Consider the following 15,445-nt stretch of genomic DNA (forward strand, 5'->3'; position numbering starts at 1 on the left):
TTTGGAGGTCATGCATGTTATATAACGCTTGATGTGTTGTTGCAAGGGGAGACTTGGATCCTTTGAGGATGTGGTGGTAGATAACGGAGATCCTCCTTTGACTACTGATCGTTGCGCTACTGACGTGTTTTACTTGTATTTGACGATTTCTCTACTGTTTGGAAAGTCAGATCGAGCGATATAAGAGAATTGAGGATCTCTTCTTATCGAACAATTTCGTATAAACAATCCCCTATTATTCCTCATTCCAAATACTTATAACACCAACCTATTCAAAATGGCTGACAAAAAGAAAGATGATAAGAAGAAGGGGTTCACCTTCGGACCCTTCGAGCAGGCATTGCTCGTACTCATCGTACTAGGTTTTGGTGCGTATCACCGATAATTGGATGTGTGCTAACAACCCGTAGCCTCTCACCCCTCAATGCCCTACTCCCCGTTTAGCATCAACGTCGACGGGTCCATCAGTAGTCTCCCATTCCTCTCTCCACCATTTATGATGTTAGTCATAGTCGCCTATGTAGGGTATCACATCCTGACCCGACAGGAAGCAGCAAGGGACAGAGCCAAAGCACTATCCAAAGTGAAATCATCTTCGTCCTCATCCTCGTCCTCCTCATCATCTAGGTCGGGTTTCAGTTCATCATCTCAAAAACCCCTAACTTCGTCAGACATTCGAGCGGGCGGTATGCCCTCCTCGTCCTCCTCTTCGAAGAGGGTGGGTAACCCCGCTCCGAAGCAGGTATCAGGATCTTCAAGCAGAGATGATCCGTCTAGTGTGGGGTTCCGGAAGAATTACTTCTTGACGATGCAGGGGCCAGGTAGACCTGCGCTGGTACCCTTCCAGGATGGGCTGAGACCTAAGAAGGGTGATCCGGCTGGAACGCTCTGGTGGGATAACGTACCTGATGGTGAGTGAATGGTTTGCTTACTTGAGATACAACCATGAGTAGGGGGAATGAATCGGTCACAAGTAGCTAATGGAATTAAACGATAGATGCTGCCGATCTCATGGCCCCTCCGCTTGATAAGGATAAGCTAAAAGCTACAATGAAGAACCCCTGGGCAACGGAGATGATCGAGAAGGATATCCAATTATTGAAAATTGCGAAAGCACAAAAAGAGGAAGAAGAGTAAGTCCAACGTCGCTAATACTGTATTGTACATTCCTTATCGTCTCATTTCCATAGACGTTACTCCAAAGTTGCCAATCTCCTACAAACAATCCTCGGTTTCCTACTTTGCGCTGTGGATATGCGATTAGGAATTTGTACGTACTCTTTCCCCGTAACGCTATTTGATAACGCTAAAAACATTTATACTCACCTGCAGTGGCTATCGTTTTCTTCCTGTGGCGTCACTTTACCAAACTCCACGACGAATCCATGTCCGACGAGAAAGACGCGCTGGACAAGGAGAAGAGAGAGATTACAGAGAAATTACGAGAAGCGAGAAAAGCAGGGATGTCTTCTCAGGAATATGCAGGTTTACAAATGGCTTTGGAGAGATTGGGATGAACCTGGTAAGAACGAAGTAAAAATGAACATGCATATAATCATGCGACACTATGAAGTGGTATGAAACGATGATACCATACCGTGCCTTATAATGCTCTGCGATCGTCTCCTGCATTCCACGATGCTACTCTCGTTGCGGTCGTATACACAGGCATGGGTGGGAACATCTGACGCTGAGAGGTTATCCAGGCAACCATTAGTGACTTGACATGCGTTCCTCAAGAGGTGAAGGATCAGACGTACAGGTGGTGGTGCAGGTGCAGGTCCAGGTCCAAAAGCAGTCGAGAAAGTAGGCAAGTCACTTCGAGGCATCGCAACAGGCATGGAAGGTTTCTCATCTAGCAATCCACTATTCGGTCTCTCATGGACTTCTTCAAGGTACAGGAAATCTGCCAAACCTTTACCGAAGGTCATTCGGCGGATTATCGCAAGTATCACCGTGATGGCTGTCAATCCCACTGCGAGGGATCCCATACATGTGAAGAAAGCCCAGGTGGAGAAGATGATTCGGAACATTGGGTTGGTGAATGAGACTGCCCATGCCCCCATGGTACTGAACGATTGTAAATTACATCAGTACTTTGTACTACCTTCCATGACAACACTTACAGCACAGAAAGGCAAAGGAAGATGTTGAATCGTTTTCTTTGTTCTTGACGAATCGATGTCCATCCCTACTCTGTCAGCGTAAAATTGACTAAAGAGACTTACAAAATACAGCCAAGGGAGTAAAGCCTGAGGTGAAATTAGCCATGAATTACATGATTATGAAGGGTACTCACCACGATCAATATACTGTAAAACGCTTTGAACACTTTACAGTCCCTCATAAAGTAGCTGGCTGGTCCTCTCGAGATCTGTACAAAGCGATCAGCTTGTAGTAACTTCTTCAATTACTCACCTGATCCAAGAATAACGCGAAGAAAGTGACCAGTACGAACGCGTCGAGTTGTAAGAGGATACTCAACGCAAGGACCAACTTGTAAATCTTGTTGATCTTCGAAGATGCCCCGATCCTTTGGAAGGTCTAACTTCACAGCTCAGCGGACAAACAGATAAGGCGTTGAAGATCCACTCACCTGCCATCCGAAATGATCTCTGATCTTCCAGCACAATACACCACTAGCTACCATGGTGATGACGGTCAGACCCAGGACCGTACTCTGAAATCCGATCCGTTTGTTCAGATACATAGGCAAGACATTCAGACCATCACAGTACGTCGTAGTGGTAGATTCGAAGTTCTTCCAGAATTTGAAGGATAGTCGAAGACCGTTGGCGGTCCAGATACTCGAGATGAACAAGGACAAGAGCAACGCGAGTCTGCATGTAAGCGATACGCTCATGTGTTATAGACTCACAGATGAGGTATAGATTCATTAAGCAACTGAAGGACGCAAGATTAGCTTGAGATCGGTGATCTTTGACATTACGGCCTTCGCTTCACTCACTCCTACCACAGCTAGACCAAGAATCCAAATGAAGAACGCAGCCAGAACAGCCTCCTCACGAACGAGATTATCGAGACTATCCAGTCGTCGATCGTCAAAATTCAATCTTCAATCGACCTAATCACCTGAACCGATCACTCACGAATTGATAGCCCAGCCATAATGAATGGCGCATTGCTGAGTGAGTTGTGAGGACTCAGCACCACCAGATTTTCTCATCTCTTGAAACGGAACTCACCTGAGTTAACTGAACATCCGGTCCATTCGAGCCAGACAGATGCGCAATATTGACTTCTACTACGTTTCCAGGACCTTGGACGGTCGATAATTGGATATCTCGCTTCCAGGCGTTGATGTAATCTTTTTTGGACACTTTCAACACTTTGGGTTTGTCCTCTTCCTCTTCCTCTTCGTCGCCGGAATCACTAGAATTGATAGAACTATCATCGGACCCATCTGATCCATCTTCACTTTCTTCTTCTTCTTCTTCCTCAGCCTCGATGAGAGCTTTGCTTGAAGCCGTGGCAGTGGCAGTAGCGGTGGCCGAGGCTGCGCTGATGACGGAGGATGAACGGGTGGTCGAGCTTATCAGTGAGGTCGTGGTTGCACTGAATGTCTCCATAAGTCTACCTTGTTCATTCAGCATCACTTCAGTCCTTAAAGCTTCTCCAGAGATGACAGTCAAAGTAGGTACGACCAGCACTCTCGTAGTGATCGTACTCTCCTGAGTAGTCATGGTAGTCGTGGATGTATATGTAGTCTGTCTAAATGGCTGTGCGAATGTGGGCTTCACGTCCGTCTCATCCTCATGTCGATGCAACCCTTTTCCAACGGCCTTACATCTCTTCCCATCATCGTTACACACGATCCCATCTTCTTTCTTCTTCGAGATCGTATCATTGCCCGTGACGACTAACGCTGGGGCGCTCTTCCAATCTCCGAATTTACCATTATCGGGATTGTAGAAGACTATAGAAGATAGGTTGGCAGTTTGGATGATGTGTCGGAGGAAGTGGGATGCTTCGGCATTCGTCTCGGCGGAAAGGATTGAGAGGACGAAGAGGACGGCAGAAGTGGTGAGGTGGAAGAGAAGGAAGATGAGGAGATTTCGATGTCGCAGGCGGTCTCGCTATATTTGGTTAGCGGCAGCTGTACACTCTCAGTCTCAGAACTCACAACCAGCGACCAGGCTGAATATAGTCGACCAGCGAACTGCATAGTGAAGTAGACAAGTGAAAAGAAAAGTAAGGAAAGCCGACCAGCGGAAAATTGATGATGAACGGTACTTTGGTTGATGCCAAGAAGTTCGTAAAGGAGAAAAAGAAGAAAGAGATATTGATGAAGATAACCATTTAGTATGACCTGTATGTGAGTATTGGTTGCGACAGTCGGCTAGCTGGATGCTCTTACGCCGCATCGCTTTTCGTTGTATCTCGAACTGCGAGGGGTCACCTTGACGACCGTTGATGGTATGAGAGGGGACGGATTGAATGCGTGCTCGACTCCTTGGATACCACACGACACAGGGTCAGTGCCATCGCTTGAATGCGCTGAGGGCGGCGAGTAGATGGGGCTATGCATGAAGTCATCACAATACATCCTTGAGACTGGTAGTAGCGGATCCTCGTTCTAGCGCTTTAGGCTGGTTGGGTCCTGGTTTCCATCCAATCTATTTATGGTAACCTATCAGCTTGGCCAATTGCAGCAGTGGTCGGAGACACTTACAAGGAAGATTATCTGGAATGTAGCTGGGACAGAACCATCTTCGTTTCCATAGAGCTCTATATATCGGTTGTTAGCCTCTGGCAACAGCAGAATGACCTACGAACTTTAGCTTACCCTTGTAGATTGCATCAGCAGCTAGCAGCACATCCCTTGATACATGCGCACGTCTGCCGAGAATAGCATTGCTTTCACCCATATCTCTCAGATCCGACACAAGTTCCCAGATGGAAGGGTAATTGATGGTCATATCTTCGACGTCGATAGTAGTGAGGGTGAAGCCAGCTCGGTTAAGCAGAGAAGGTGCATCGGTGGGATCTACATGTCTGTCAGCATACGGTGATGTAGGTAGACGACTCATCTCACTCACTGATCATAGGCGACACACGATTGGCGATACCTCCTCTACGCTCCTGCTCTGCTAGCTGCAATGACGTTCTGAATGGTGACTCAGCTAGAAAACTTCCAAATGGACAATGAAAGCAACCCACCGCAGCTCGAACAGTGTGTCTCCTCCCAACACGGCTCCAACAAACACTCCATCGGGTTTGAGTAGATGCCGTATTTGGGTAAGCGCACCTATGTTTAGACCTCAGTATTCGGTACATGGACGAGCATAAGTGATGATGGTATCCACCGACGATATCCCCTACCCAATGGAGACCCCCTCCACTGACTACTGCTTCCACCTGTTCCCTCAACTTCTCTACTTCTGGGTGTTCTAGCAGTCTTGAGGCAGATGCTTGTATACGGGTGGGCGGAGCTATGGAACCATGAAGTGAGCAGGAAGAGTGACCAGCATGTATGGGAGGCAACTTACATGCAAAGTGGGAATCGTCATCTCGATGTAATGATTCCTCTACAAATCATCGATCAGCTGAGTCGCAAACAAATGAGCAATGATCAGTACATACTGCTTGATTCCACGATCCACCACCTCCTTCTTTCCGTCTGAGTATCCTGCTGCTCGGACGATGATGGTACTTCGTCTGCTATCACTTCTTGCAATATCTGCGTTAGCTGGCCAGAATGAGCAGCAAGCTCAAGTATTGATGATGGTGGTATTCGCAGATCCTATCCGGGTTGTGAGCAACAATCCACTTACTGTGACAGTACCTCAATGACTCACCTCGATTCGCTCTGCTAAACGTTCTGCGATTTCTTCTCGAAGATAATCCACAACCTTGACAGGATCTTCACCCTTCTCAGCAGACTCTGACTGCGATGACTCTCCTTCCTCTCGTAGCCTTGCAATTGCTCGATCCTTCTGTCTATCTTTGGAGGGTTCATCGAATACCTCGTAGGGTGTGGTTGGTGGAGGTGTATGAGGGGAAAGAGTCGCGTACGATCGAGGTATGAAAGCAGGAGCAGTGCACTTGGTGATTGGTCTTGCTGCTGGTCTGGCAGCTCTCAATATAGATGTACGTATCATGGTGTATAGTGCTATGAACGATTGTAATGATCAAGCAGATGGATGATGATGATGGTTTGTTCAATTTCAGAATCTGAATCGATCGTGAACCTCCTCCACTTTGCAACTCAAACGTAATTTCATCCCACCATTGTGATTCTTACACCCACAGGATTGAGCTCATCATCGCTTCAGAACTCCAAATGCAACTGTGATAGACGATTATGCACAACATCTGGGCAAATCATAGATCATACGCGACGTAGACAGAGACCAAACATGGTATACGCTAAATGCCAGATGCATCCATCCAAAGTAAAAGTACAGAAGTGACCAACATCTACTCCTTGACCTCTTCTTCTCGCTCGACTTCGGTGATACCTTGTCTCTTCTCGGCGAGTCGTTGAGCCTTTCTCTCCCGCATGGCCTTGTTCTTGACTCGTCGGGCTTCTTGTTGTTCGGCGAGGTGCTTGGTTCGGATGACTTCGGCCTTGGCTTTGTGGATGTGTTCCATCAAGACTCGCTTGTTCTTGAATCGGTTACCCTTGGCTTCAAGGTAGAGAGTGTGGTAGCTGATTGAACTGTCAGTCATGAACCTACAAACAACTGTTGATGATAGTTCGGGCTCACAGGTGCTTGTCGATCTTTCCACCTTCTCTGTACTTCTTCAAAAGTCTTCTCAACACTCTCATTCTTCTAAGCCATTGAACCTTGGTGGGCATACGGGCCTCGGCGGTACCCTTTCTCTTACCGTAACCGGTGTGTCGACCAGCTCGCTTGGCGGCAGCGTGCTCCCTAGTTCGGGCTCGAGAGTGGATGACGGTGGGTTTGATGATGCTAAGTGAAGAAGAATATCAATACACGTAACCCACAATCATGGTAATCCAAACATCCACTCACATGTGACCATCTTTGAGGAGCTTTCTGACACCAGATCGAGAGTTGGCTTGTCCAATCTCAGCGGCCTCTTGGGGATCGAGCCAGACTATTGGTGGGAGGGGAAAAGAATGTTAGTCAATATTTCCCTTCTAATCAACGTGTACATCCTCCCAATTCTTAACTCGTCTTTCCCCATCCATTCCAACATCCTTATAATCTTCCATAACCCTCGAACACATCTAGCGTTGTTGATGAATCCTTCCACTTGATTGATATCATACACCATGACCTTCTGATATCCCCCTAAATCCTCGATCTTCACTATCTCCACCAATATCGCTCCGATCGACTCCATTCAAAAACTGTATACTCACTCTTTCTCTTACCGACACCGGCGACGGAGGCGGCGAGTCGTTTTTGTTGCTTGAGATTGACCATGGTGGTGTCTAGATGGAGATGATCTTGATGTCTAAGGAAGAGGGAAATATAGTATAATGAATGGATGGATAAGGATCAAGGTGGTGAGCAAGCCAGGAGTGGTATGGTGGTGTGTATGGTGAGGAGGCGATTGAGCGAGGCGTGGGAGCAAAGGATTCAGTATTCAAACGAAAAGGCGGAGTTGTCCACTAGGCTGGTTCATTCCATATTACCGCTCATTCCGCTTGTGGCGCGCCTCACGTCTGTTACAGTCAGAGTGGCTGTTCACAGCATATCGGCGTTAAGAAATTTGTGTGATCCGATGAAAGCGATTATGCCCTTTTCCATGGTCCAGAGTGCGAGAAGCTGGGTTGCTGATTTCTCACGTTTGTACCATATCTTATTGTACATCCGGGAATAGCAAAAACCATCACGACTTCGAGTGTAATTCGCGCCCAACAGAAACTGTCTTCATGCATGATCACATCCTCGGCATTGGTATGATCCATACCTGACTATAGCTTGTCATACACCAGGGATCCGGCTTTCCAGCTCCGCAACCTGGTAAGCATGGTCATATCAGCTTCTTCAATTGGAAGATGCGTTCCAAAGGGATAATAACCAGCATCGAGCAACGGATACTCGATTCATTCACTTGCTTACCTTTGCATCCAGCTGTTCGAACAACGATCAATACTGAAGCTTCCTTTGTACTCATGCAGGGTCCAGCTTCCGCATATTGCATCACATCCAAAGTGACGAAAGGATACATTGTACTCAAGAGACCTTTCAGGGGGTCAATCAAAGTCAGAAATGACCTCGGCTGTGATACACACCTCGCAAGAGGGTAAGCTGAATTACACCGATGATGAAGTGATCTCAATGGAAGGGTGCTCAATCCGATCCATACTGAAACAACAACAAGAGGCAATCTTTCTCACGATTTTCAAGCAATTGTAAAGTCTCATCCTATATGTACTGATTAATATCCACAATCACGACTTTGGATCGTCAATCCCCTTCCACACTCATCAATCACATTATCTTCCTCTTGTCTCTCATCCATCCATTTCACCGTGACGTTTCCTACTCATCATCGTCGACGCCGTCATCTCAAGATCATCCTCAACGAGCTGTCGCATCATTCGTCATCATATCTCGAAATCTTCTTCCAATCCGATCTATCCCGTAGCCGACCATTGTCATTCTTTTCATTCTTCACCCAAACATCCGTAACGACCTCCGTTGCAACGTCCGACCTCTCTCAACCCACTTCAACAGCTATACGCACCTAATAAAGTGATCGCTACTCTTGATTGAAGTCCCGTACATCGCACCTGTAAATACGACACAATGAACTTATTCCTCCAACACCATATCCTCCTTCTTCCCCTCCTGTCCCTCCTAGGTCTCTTCGCCACTTCGCCCGTCTACGCAGCTACCACCCTCAAATTATCCAAACACGTCACATCGTCCGCGTCAGGTCCGATACGCCAGATACAGCAACGTGCGTTAGAACGAAGACGTCTGGCAGAACGAGCCATCCATATACCCATGCATAGTCACCACAAGACCCAGGGCAAAAGGAGCGCCAAGCGTCGACAAGATATCGGAGATGAGATTGTCAGCGTTATCACAAGCCTCGCTGCTCCTCTCACGAGATCGACACCGGCGAGTGTAGCAGCTGTGAAAGATACGGATGATCCTGAAGAGGCGGCCAACGTCATTATTTCGCAAGTTACCAGGACCAGAACGAGGACGGTCTCCGCTACCGTACCGACTCCTACAGACACGGCGAAAGCAGAGGGCCCAGCAATGGGCGAAGTACCGGATCTGAATTTGGATAATACAGGTGGGTTGGCCTATACGATTGACGTAAACGTGGGAGGTGTGGCTATCCCTGTAATTGTAAGTTAATATTCCCACTCTTCCTTTGTCTGTGAGACTGCAACTAAGACTGGTACAGGTCGATACTGGTTCGTCGGCATTTTGGGTTCCCACATCCTCGTGCGAAACATGTAAACAAGCGGCTATGACAATCTCACCATTGATTGTTCCTGATGGATGTGAATCCCAAAATATCACGTATGGTATCGGTTCGGCTGAGGGATGCTACGCGCATGGAGCGGTATCTATCGGACCATACAAAGTACCTGACGTGGAACTAATGGGAGTGACGGCGATAGATCAAGCTTTGGCTTCGTCTGGATCTGTCTTGAGGTGAGCACGATCTCTTATGCAGAGATCGGTGCAGCCATTGGATTCATGATCTGACAAGAACGAATCATAGCGGAATTCTAGGTCTCGCTGGCGAGACAAACAGTGATGGAAATCCTACTCTGGTAAAAGCAATGTACGATTTAGGCCTGATAAAAGCGAAGACTGTGGGATTCTACCTATCCGAAGATGAGAGTATTGACAGTGAGCATTGTCCTTTGCTTTGGCTTTGGAGGTAAATTACCGGCTAAGCGCCTCGTGATGTCAATTCAGGTGAAATCACTTTTGGAGACGTAACAACCAGGTGAGTCTTGTTGAAGGATCTCTTTGCCGTAGATTTTGCTGACAAGTCTGCCCATACCACTAGTGAACACGCAGATCCCAATCACAAAGTCACACTACAGTCGGTCCCAAATGAGATGAACTTGTACGAAGTTACATTAGATTCTCTAATCGTCGGCAGTGAGGCTGTATCTGGGGCAAAGACAGTCATCATAGACACGGGGTGAGTGATCAATCATCCTCGTGAAGATGGTTTGCATGAAACTGATATACGGTTTCTTATAGGAGTTCGTACATCTACATACCAGAAGAGGTGAGTCTGTGCTCCAGCTGCTATGATTGAGGACTCGTAATCGTTGTACTGATACCGCTTCATTTCACAGGACGCACTAGCGATCTATGCCCACCTCCCATTACCCAAAACTTCTGCTCAAGGGTACCTTTTACCCTGTGCACCAGAAAACCCTCCTACTATCACGTTCACATTCGGTGGCAAGGCATTTGACCTGGAGTACAAATACCTTATCGGCGCGGATGTGGGATCTCAGGATGGGTATTGCTGGGCAAAGATCGGCTCTTTGAAGGGCATGGACACGTGGGTCATTGGAGATGCTTTCTTGCATACAGTGAGTCCTATATCTCTGATCTCAGACGGAAAGTTCCATCATTTGGCTTGGAGCTGACTGTTCGATGATCCGCTACAGGTATATACTTCTTTCGACGTGGGAACAAAGGAAGTCACACTATACAAGTTGCTTTAGGCATAGGCTCTGTAGACATTCCCCGCCTCGAAGAATAGCAAACGTATGTACAATATAATTTGGTGTCCTCGCTTCGGCTAATGACGTTCTTTGGGTGATGTGCACTGCTGGGTACAGTATTTTAACGATTAGTACGAATGAAAATGCATATACCATATCTCTTCACCCAAGACAACAATGAGCCACAGCCAGAGAAGGACCACAGCATCACTGATTCATGTCACCTCGACCCTTTGTAACGAATCCTTTCATCTCACTCTTTTCATGCCTTTCTCCTCCCCCTATCTCTTCCATGCCCTCCCGTTGGATGTTAATTGATCTCCTTGGATGAAAGGGGTAGTTGTCCCGACTTGTCTTTGGGGCGATCTGAAAGGAGATTAATCACTAATTCATATCTGATCTACCCAAAGTATGGGCCATCTTCATCTTGTAGAGATTGCGATCGCCTTGCAGAGACTCTGACCTTACTGTAATTTCAAGAACGAAGTCCCAAGATATAAAGCAAACAGACGAATTACCTCTTACTGATCCACCCACAATCCCTCAAACTTCATTTGTATCATCATTCTCTGAGATACCCCAAGGGCACTACTATCTTTTGCAGATCTTCCTTCTCTCTCTCTATCCGTTCCTCATTACCTATCTAGATATAATCGCTATGTTTTCTACTAATCACATCATCCATATAACTTTCATCGCTCTCCTAATCATCACGATACCGGCTCAAGCAGCAGTGCATCTGAAAATGACCAAACACGCACCGTCAAATCCAGACCTACCAGTAGTAAAAGCGTTAAGGATTCTGAAGAGGCAAGAAGAACGAGCGATCAATCTGAAGATGACACCTCATACGGCCTCGCACCACTTGGAGAAGAAACAGGTCGAGCCGACTTCATCGAGCGCAAACAATCCATATGCTTTTCCATCTCAGCAGATCTCATCGCAAGAGACGACCTCAACTTATCAATCGGTATCACCATCCAGTGCAGAAATGACACAGACTCAGGGCTCATGGTCGACTACCACATCTTGGACGAGCTCTTGGTCAGGTTCCAATTCAGGATACCCAAGTGCCACAGCGGTTGCCAACAACGTTGATGATTCCAGTACGACCGATAGTGCACAAAACAACACCAATGCAGCTGGTAGCTCGAATGACTCAGGGCCTAGTGGCACTGTCAGCGCGGACAACCCGATCACGACCATGGTGGCGGAAGATCCCTCTCAGATGGGTACGATCTATACTATCGATGTATCCGTCGATGGAGTGCAGCTTCCCGTCCATGTGAGTGAGGTCTGACATCCTCTACGAAAAGAGTCGAGCTTACATCGAAGGGCACGCAGATCGATACGGGGTCGTCACAGTTCTGGGCTGCTCACAGCTCATGCGAAGAGTGTAAACAAAATGGAATGACGACCATCGATACTGCTCTACCTCCTGATTGTGGTCAGGGCGATAACACAATTACTATCACCTACGGTATGTCCCACTGTTACGCACGCTGACTGAGTTCGAAGTCTAATGTTCAATGTTCGTAGCCATGGGGTGGGTGAAGGGGTGTCACGTCAATACCTCGATCACTTTGGGTGAAGATACCCTGCAGAATTACCCAGTCCTGGCAGTCATAGAAGCAGGTGGCGGGACGGAGAAACTCGGTGACTATTATAGGTGCGTCATGCGTACCACTAGAATACACTGAAAGATTCAAATTGACGAGAGAAATTTAGCGGATTGATTGGTCTTGCAAGTGATGTAAGTGTCACGAAATATATCTGGACGCAAATTAGTGATTTACGAGCTGGATGTATTTCAGGGTTCGAGTCAAGACAGTATCCCCACGGTGGTGTCAGCTTTGTATCGACAGGGCTCGATCCAACAGCCTATCGTAGGGTTCTACTTACCGAGGGCAGGGGAGAATCAGGAGAGTGAGTGTTCTTTTGCGAACATGTATCGTGAAGGGTAAAAGCTGAAAGTACGAGTTTTGCGTATCAAAGGTGAAATTACTTTCGGAGATCCTTCCACAAGGTAAGATCTCGCTTTTATAACTTATATGTGAGTACAGGATACTAATTTACTTTTCAACAGCGAACACGCCGACGAATCGAAAGTGGCGTACCTAGCAAGGCAGGGAGGAGCAAATGGCCTTTACATCGTCAGGATGGATTCATTCGTCATAGGCTCTGAGACCGTTTCGCTTGGTGCGGACTGTTATTTGGATACTGGGTGAGTACGGTGCATTGCGTGGACAACCTTATCTGTTAATGCTGTATGGGAGAATAGATCGTCTGGAATAGCAGTGCCTCAGAGCGTGAGTATCCTATCTCGTCGACCTGATTCCTATTTCGGCTACTAATTGTTGACTACCGTACATGTAAATTAGGCTTTGGAGCAAGTATATCAGACAGCTTACGGTATAAGTTCAACCAACTCTACTGAAAAAGCTCCATGCCAAGCGCCAAATTCAAATACGGGTGTGTGGATCACTTTCGCTGGTACACCTTTTGAGATTCCGTATCAGGACTTGATATATGATAATGGCAACAAAACTTGCAGTCCTCTGATCGCAAGTTATTCAGGCTGTGAGTGGTCCTGAACCGAGAAATGCAATCAATGGGAATGAGCTACTGCTGATCGACTCAATTGCGTACAGCTGTCAGCGATATCTGGTTATTCGGTGATGCTTTCCTGCACAACGTGAGTTGGTACTTCTGACTGAGAGTCTCAACACGATCTGGCTTACTGAAGCTGTCACAGGTATATCATTCGGTCAACGTTGAAACAGGAGAAGTTGAATTATTTGGACTCAAGAATCCTTAGAACGTAGAGCCCAGTGTATTTGCTTAGACTTACATATACAGTTCTCATATATCCAAAGGAACAATCGCTATAATATCCGGAGATATAGATTTATGTTGTAGAATGTATGGTATGAAAGCCCAAAACTGTATCCCAAAGAACGGATTCAATAGTAAAACACAACACGGTTATCCAACATTATACGAATTCACTCTCCCGCCACTACTTTCCCACCAGCTCCCACCCTGCGTCTGATCCATCTTCGGCGGCCGAGCTACATCCCAACGTGGACCTTTCGGCGCGGTGGGAAGTGCTTGCAGATCACCCTCCCTCAACCAAGCTATACCGTGTGTCTTCATAGCTGGACCTTCCCTGTTCCACGGGACGGTTCTGGTCGGTTTTGCGAATCCCGGTGGCACATATTCCTTTTTGATGGGCGATACGGGTGAAAGCGGGGAGGAGGGTGATGATTGCGCCTCGGCGTGTGAGCTGACACCCGCAGAATTGACGTGTCGATCTGACCTGCCGGGACCGGGCGCAGCAGGATGAGCTTCGTAGGGATCGTATTCCTCGTTGTCCATTGGTGAGATATATCCAACAGGTTTCTGCGCTGACAAGCCCGCCACACTGGATGTTCGCGATCTGGGAGCAGAGGGTGACGATCTGTTTGATCCTCCGAAGTTACTTGCTGAGGCGGGGAATGGCAGAGCAGGCGAGCTGAGGGGTGACGAGGAGATGTGGCGGGAGGATGGTGCTGTGAAGTCTAGTGCGGATCCTGCGGAAGGTATGCGGTATGGCGAAGAGGTAGAGGGTGAGGGTACGAGGGGAACACCGTTTGGCGTCGAGAGATGTCTGATCCGCTCAGTGTGTTTGTGAGACTTGTGATGCGATGTCTCGCTTGAGAGTGAGGACGAGCTGGATGCCTCGGAAGAAGAGTGGCGTCTGTTCCTGGAAGAATGAGACGCGGGCATAGCAGTGTCTTTGCTGCTTGGAGCGGCGGGCGAGTTCGGTGCCGAATGAGGATCAGGGGTATGACAATCTCTTCCTGCCAGACTGAGCCGGGCGAGTCGGTTATTCAATTGAGCAGACCGGTACAGATCTTCTTCATGGTTTTTTCGAGGTTTGGGGGCGTGCAAAGGACTATGTGTATGTCTCCTAGCTAAAGCGGGTCGAGCGGTTGCGTGATGCTCGTTTGGCGAAGGTGGTAACAACTCGGTCACTCTCCTATAAGGCGAAGGCTGGACCAAATCTTGGCCGCTGATCTTCCGGTAAGGCGAGGCGATTGGAACGGACATTTCCGTTGGTGCATGTGTTTGGTGTTTGTGGAGATGATCTGTCTCACGAGGAGACGGTTTGGGTGAGCCTGATTGTCTTTCCCACTGGTCTCCTGGACTATGTTCGGGTGGCAAATGATTAGGAGTGATGGCTCTGACAGAGGCGCTGGGCCCGATCGATTCTTGATATACTGATTCGCCGACTGATTCCGAAGCTTCTGATCCTGTTTTCAGCCATCCAGTATGCTTCACAGGCCCAAGGCCAGTCTTTTTTTTCAATCCATGGATACTGGCTACCCCGACTAGGTCATATGGACTCAGCGTTCGTGATCTGGCGGAATGCACAGAGCCTGGACCTGGCGTAGGTCCGGTCCAAGGGGATTTAGGAAATTGCAGAGGACTGGGTCCACCCATCCCACCTAAGATATTGGGTGGATTCTGAGGGAAGGGTGATATGGGGGATGAACCGTAGCCCGACTGAGATTGTAAGGGAGGCAAAGCGGTACCATTGCCGGGGCCCTGTGCTGGAAGCCAGGACCCACCGCGAGAGAGACCTGGGATGGCACCTGCCATGTACGCTTCGACGTCTACTGGCATGGCGGCGGATATCACTTAGCTATTCCTATACTGGGTGTCGTTCAGATCGACCAGATGCAAAGGAGGACAGTATGTCTAGTCGATTTGTTATTGAGATCGTTGGGTATGAACAGAGAAGTC

At 47.8% G+C, this 15,445-nt stretch overlaps 7 protein-coding genes across 7 annotated transcripts; 3 read left to right on the forward strand and 4 right to left on the reverse strand.

Annotated features, from left to right (window-relative positions):
- Positions 1-277: 277 nt before the first annotated feature.
- I302_108335 (uncharacterized protein) lies at positions 278-1,517 on the forward strand (the record flags this gene model as incomplete). Its single annotated transcript, XM_019193891.1, has 5 exons — positions 278-368; positions 411-911; positions 998-1,133; positions 1,191-1,270; positions 1,333-1,517. 5 exons carry the CDS (start codon positions 278-280, stop codon positions 1,515-1,517), a joined length of 993 nt encoding a protein of 330 aa, XP_019044014.1.
- Positions 1,518-1,603: 86 nt separating this feature from the next.
- On the reverse strand, positions 1,604-4,186 carry I302_108336 (uncharacterized protein; the record flags this gene model as incomplete). Its single annotated transcript, XM_065870646.1, has 12 exons — positions 1,604-1,690; positions 1,761-2,070; positions 2,127-2,162; positions 2,236-2,252; positions 2,300-2,374; positions 2,419-2,544; positions 2,597-2,807; positions 2,879-2,904; positions 2,969-3,044; positions 3,111-3,145; positions 3,207-4,097; positions 4,145-4,186. The coding sequence occupies 12 exons, from the start codon at positions 4,184-4,186 to the stop codon at positions 1,604-1,606; spliced, it is 1,932 nt and encodes a 643-aa protein (XP_065726718.1).
- Positions 4,187-4,556: 370 nt separating this feature from the next.
- I302_108337 (uncharacterized protein) lies at positions 4,557-6,122 on the reverse strand (the record flags this gene model as incomplete). Its single annotated transcript, XM_019193889.1, has 9 exons — positions 4,557-4,637; positions 4,694-4,749; positions 4,808-5,008; positions 5,061-5,128; positions 5,182-5,269; positions 5,328-5,453; positions 5,511-5,549; positions 5,605-5,764; positions 5,820-6,122. 9 exons carry the CDS (start codon positions 6,120-6,122, stop codon positions 4,557-4,559), a joined length of 1,122 nt encoding a protein of 373 aa, XP_019044012.1.
- Positions 6,123-6,441: 319 nt separating this feature from the next.
- On the reverse strand, positions 6,442-7,418 carry I302_108338 (60S ribosomal protein eL19; the record flags this gene model as incomplete). Its single annotated transcript, XM_019193888.1, has 4 exons — positions 6,442-6,673; positions 6,732-6,938; positions 7,002-7,086; positions 7,355-7,418. 4 exons carry the CDS (start codon positions 7,416-7,418, stop codon positions 6,442-6,444), a joined length of 588 nt encoding a protein of 195 aa, XP_019044011.1.
- A 1,332-nt stretch (positions 7,419-8,750) lies between these two features.
- Positions 8,751-10,657, forward strand: I302_108339 (uncharacterized protein; the record flags this gene model as incomplete). The annotated part of the gene is made up of 8 exons (XM_019193887.1): positions 8,751-9,305; positions 9,364-9,617; positions 9,688-9,818; positions 9,888-9,918; positions 9,982-10,119; positions 10,182-10,209; positions 10,280-10,522; positions 10,601-10,657. 8 exons carry the CDS (start codon positions 8,751-8,753, stop codon positions 10,655-10,657), a joined length of 1,437 nt encoding a protein of 478 aa, XP_019044010.1.
- A 745-nt stretch (positions 10,658-11,402) lies between these two features.
- I302_108340 (uncharacterized protein) lies at positions 11,403-13,475 on the forward strand (the record flags this gene model as incomplete). The annotated part of the gene is made up of 11 exons (XM_019193886.1): positions 11,403-11,942; positions 12,002-12,137; positions 12,197-12,326; positions 12,386-12,410; positions 12,472-12,583; positions 12,653-12,683; positions 12,744-12,881; positions 12,939-12,966; positions 13,039-13,237; positions 13,309-13,352; positions 13,413-13,475. The coding sequence occupies 11 exons, from the start codon at positions 11,403-11,405 to the stop codon at positions 13,473-13,475; spliced, it is 1,446 nt and encodes a 481-aa protein (XP_019044009.1).
- A 167-nt stretch (positions 13,476-13,642) lies between these two features.
- I302_108341 (uncharacterized protein) lies at positions 13,643-15,325 on the reverse strand (the record flags this gene model as incomplete). Its single annotated transcript, XM_019193885.1, has 1 exon — positions 13,643-15,325. One exon carries the CDS (start codon positions 15,323-15,325, stop codon positions 13,643-13,645), a length of 1,683 nt encoding a protein of 560 aa, XP_019044008.1.
- Positions 15,326-15,445: the final 120 nt, after the last annotated feature.

Source organism: Kwoniella bestiolae, chromosome 7 (assembly GCF_000512585.2).
Source record: "Kwoniella bestiolae CBS 10118 chromosome 7, complete sequence".
In the NCBI taxonomy this organism is placed as follows: domain Eukaryota; kingdom Fungi; phylum Basidiomycota; class Tremellomycetes; order Tremellales; family Cryptococcaceae; genus Kwoniella; species Kwoniella bestiolae.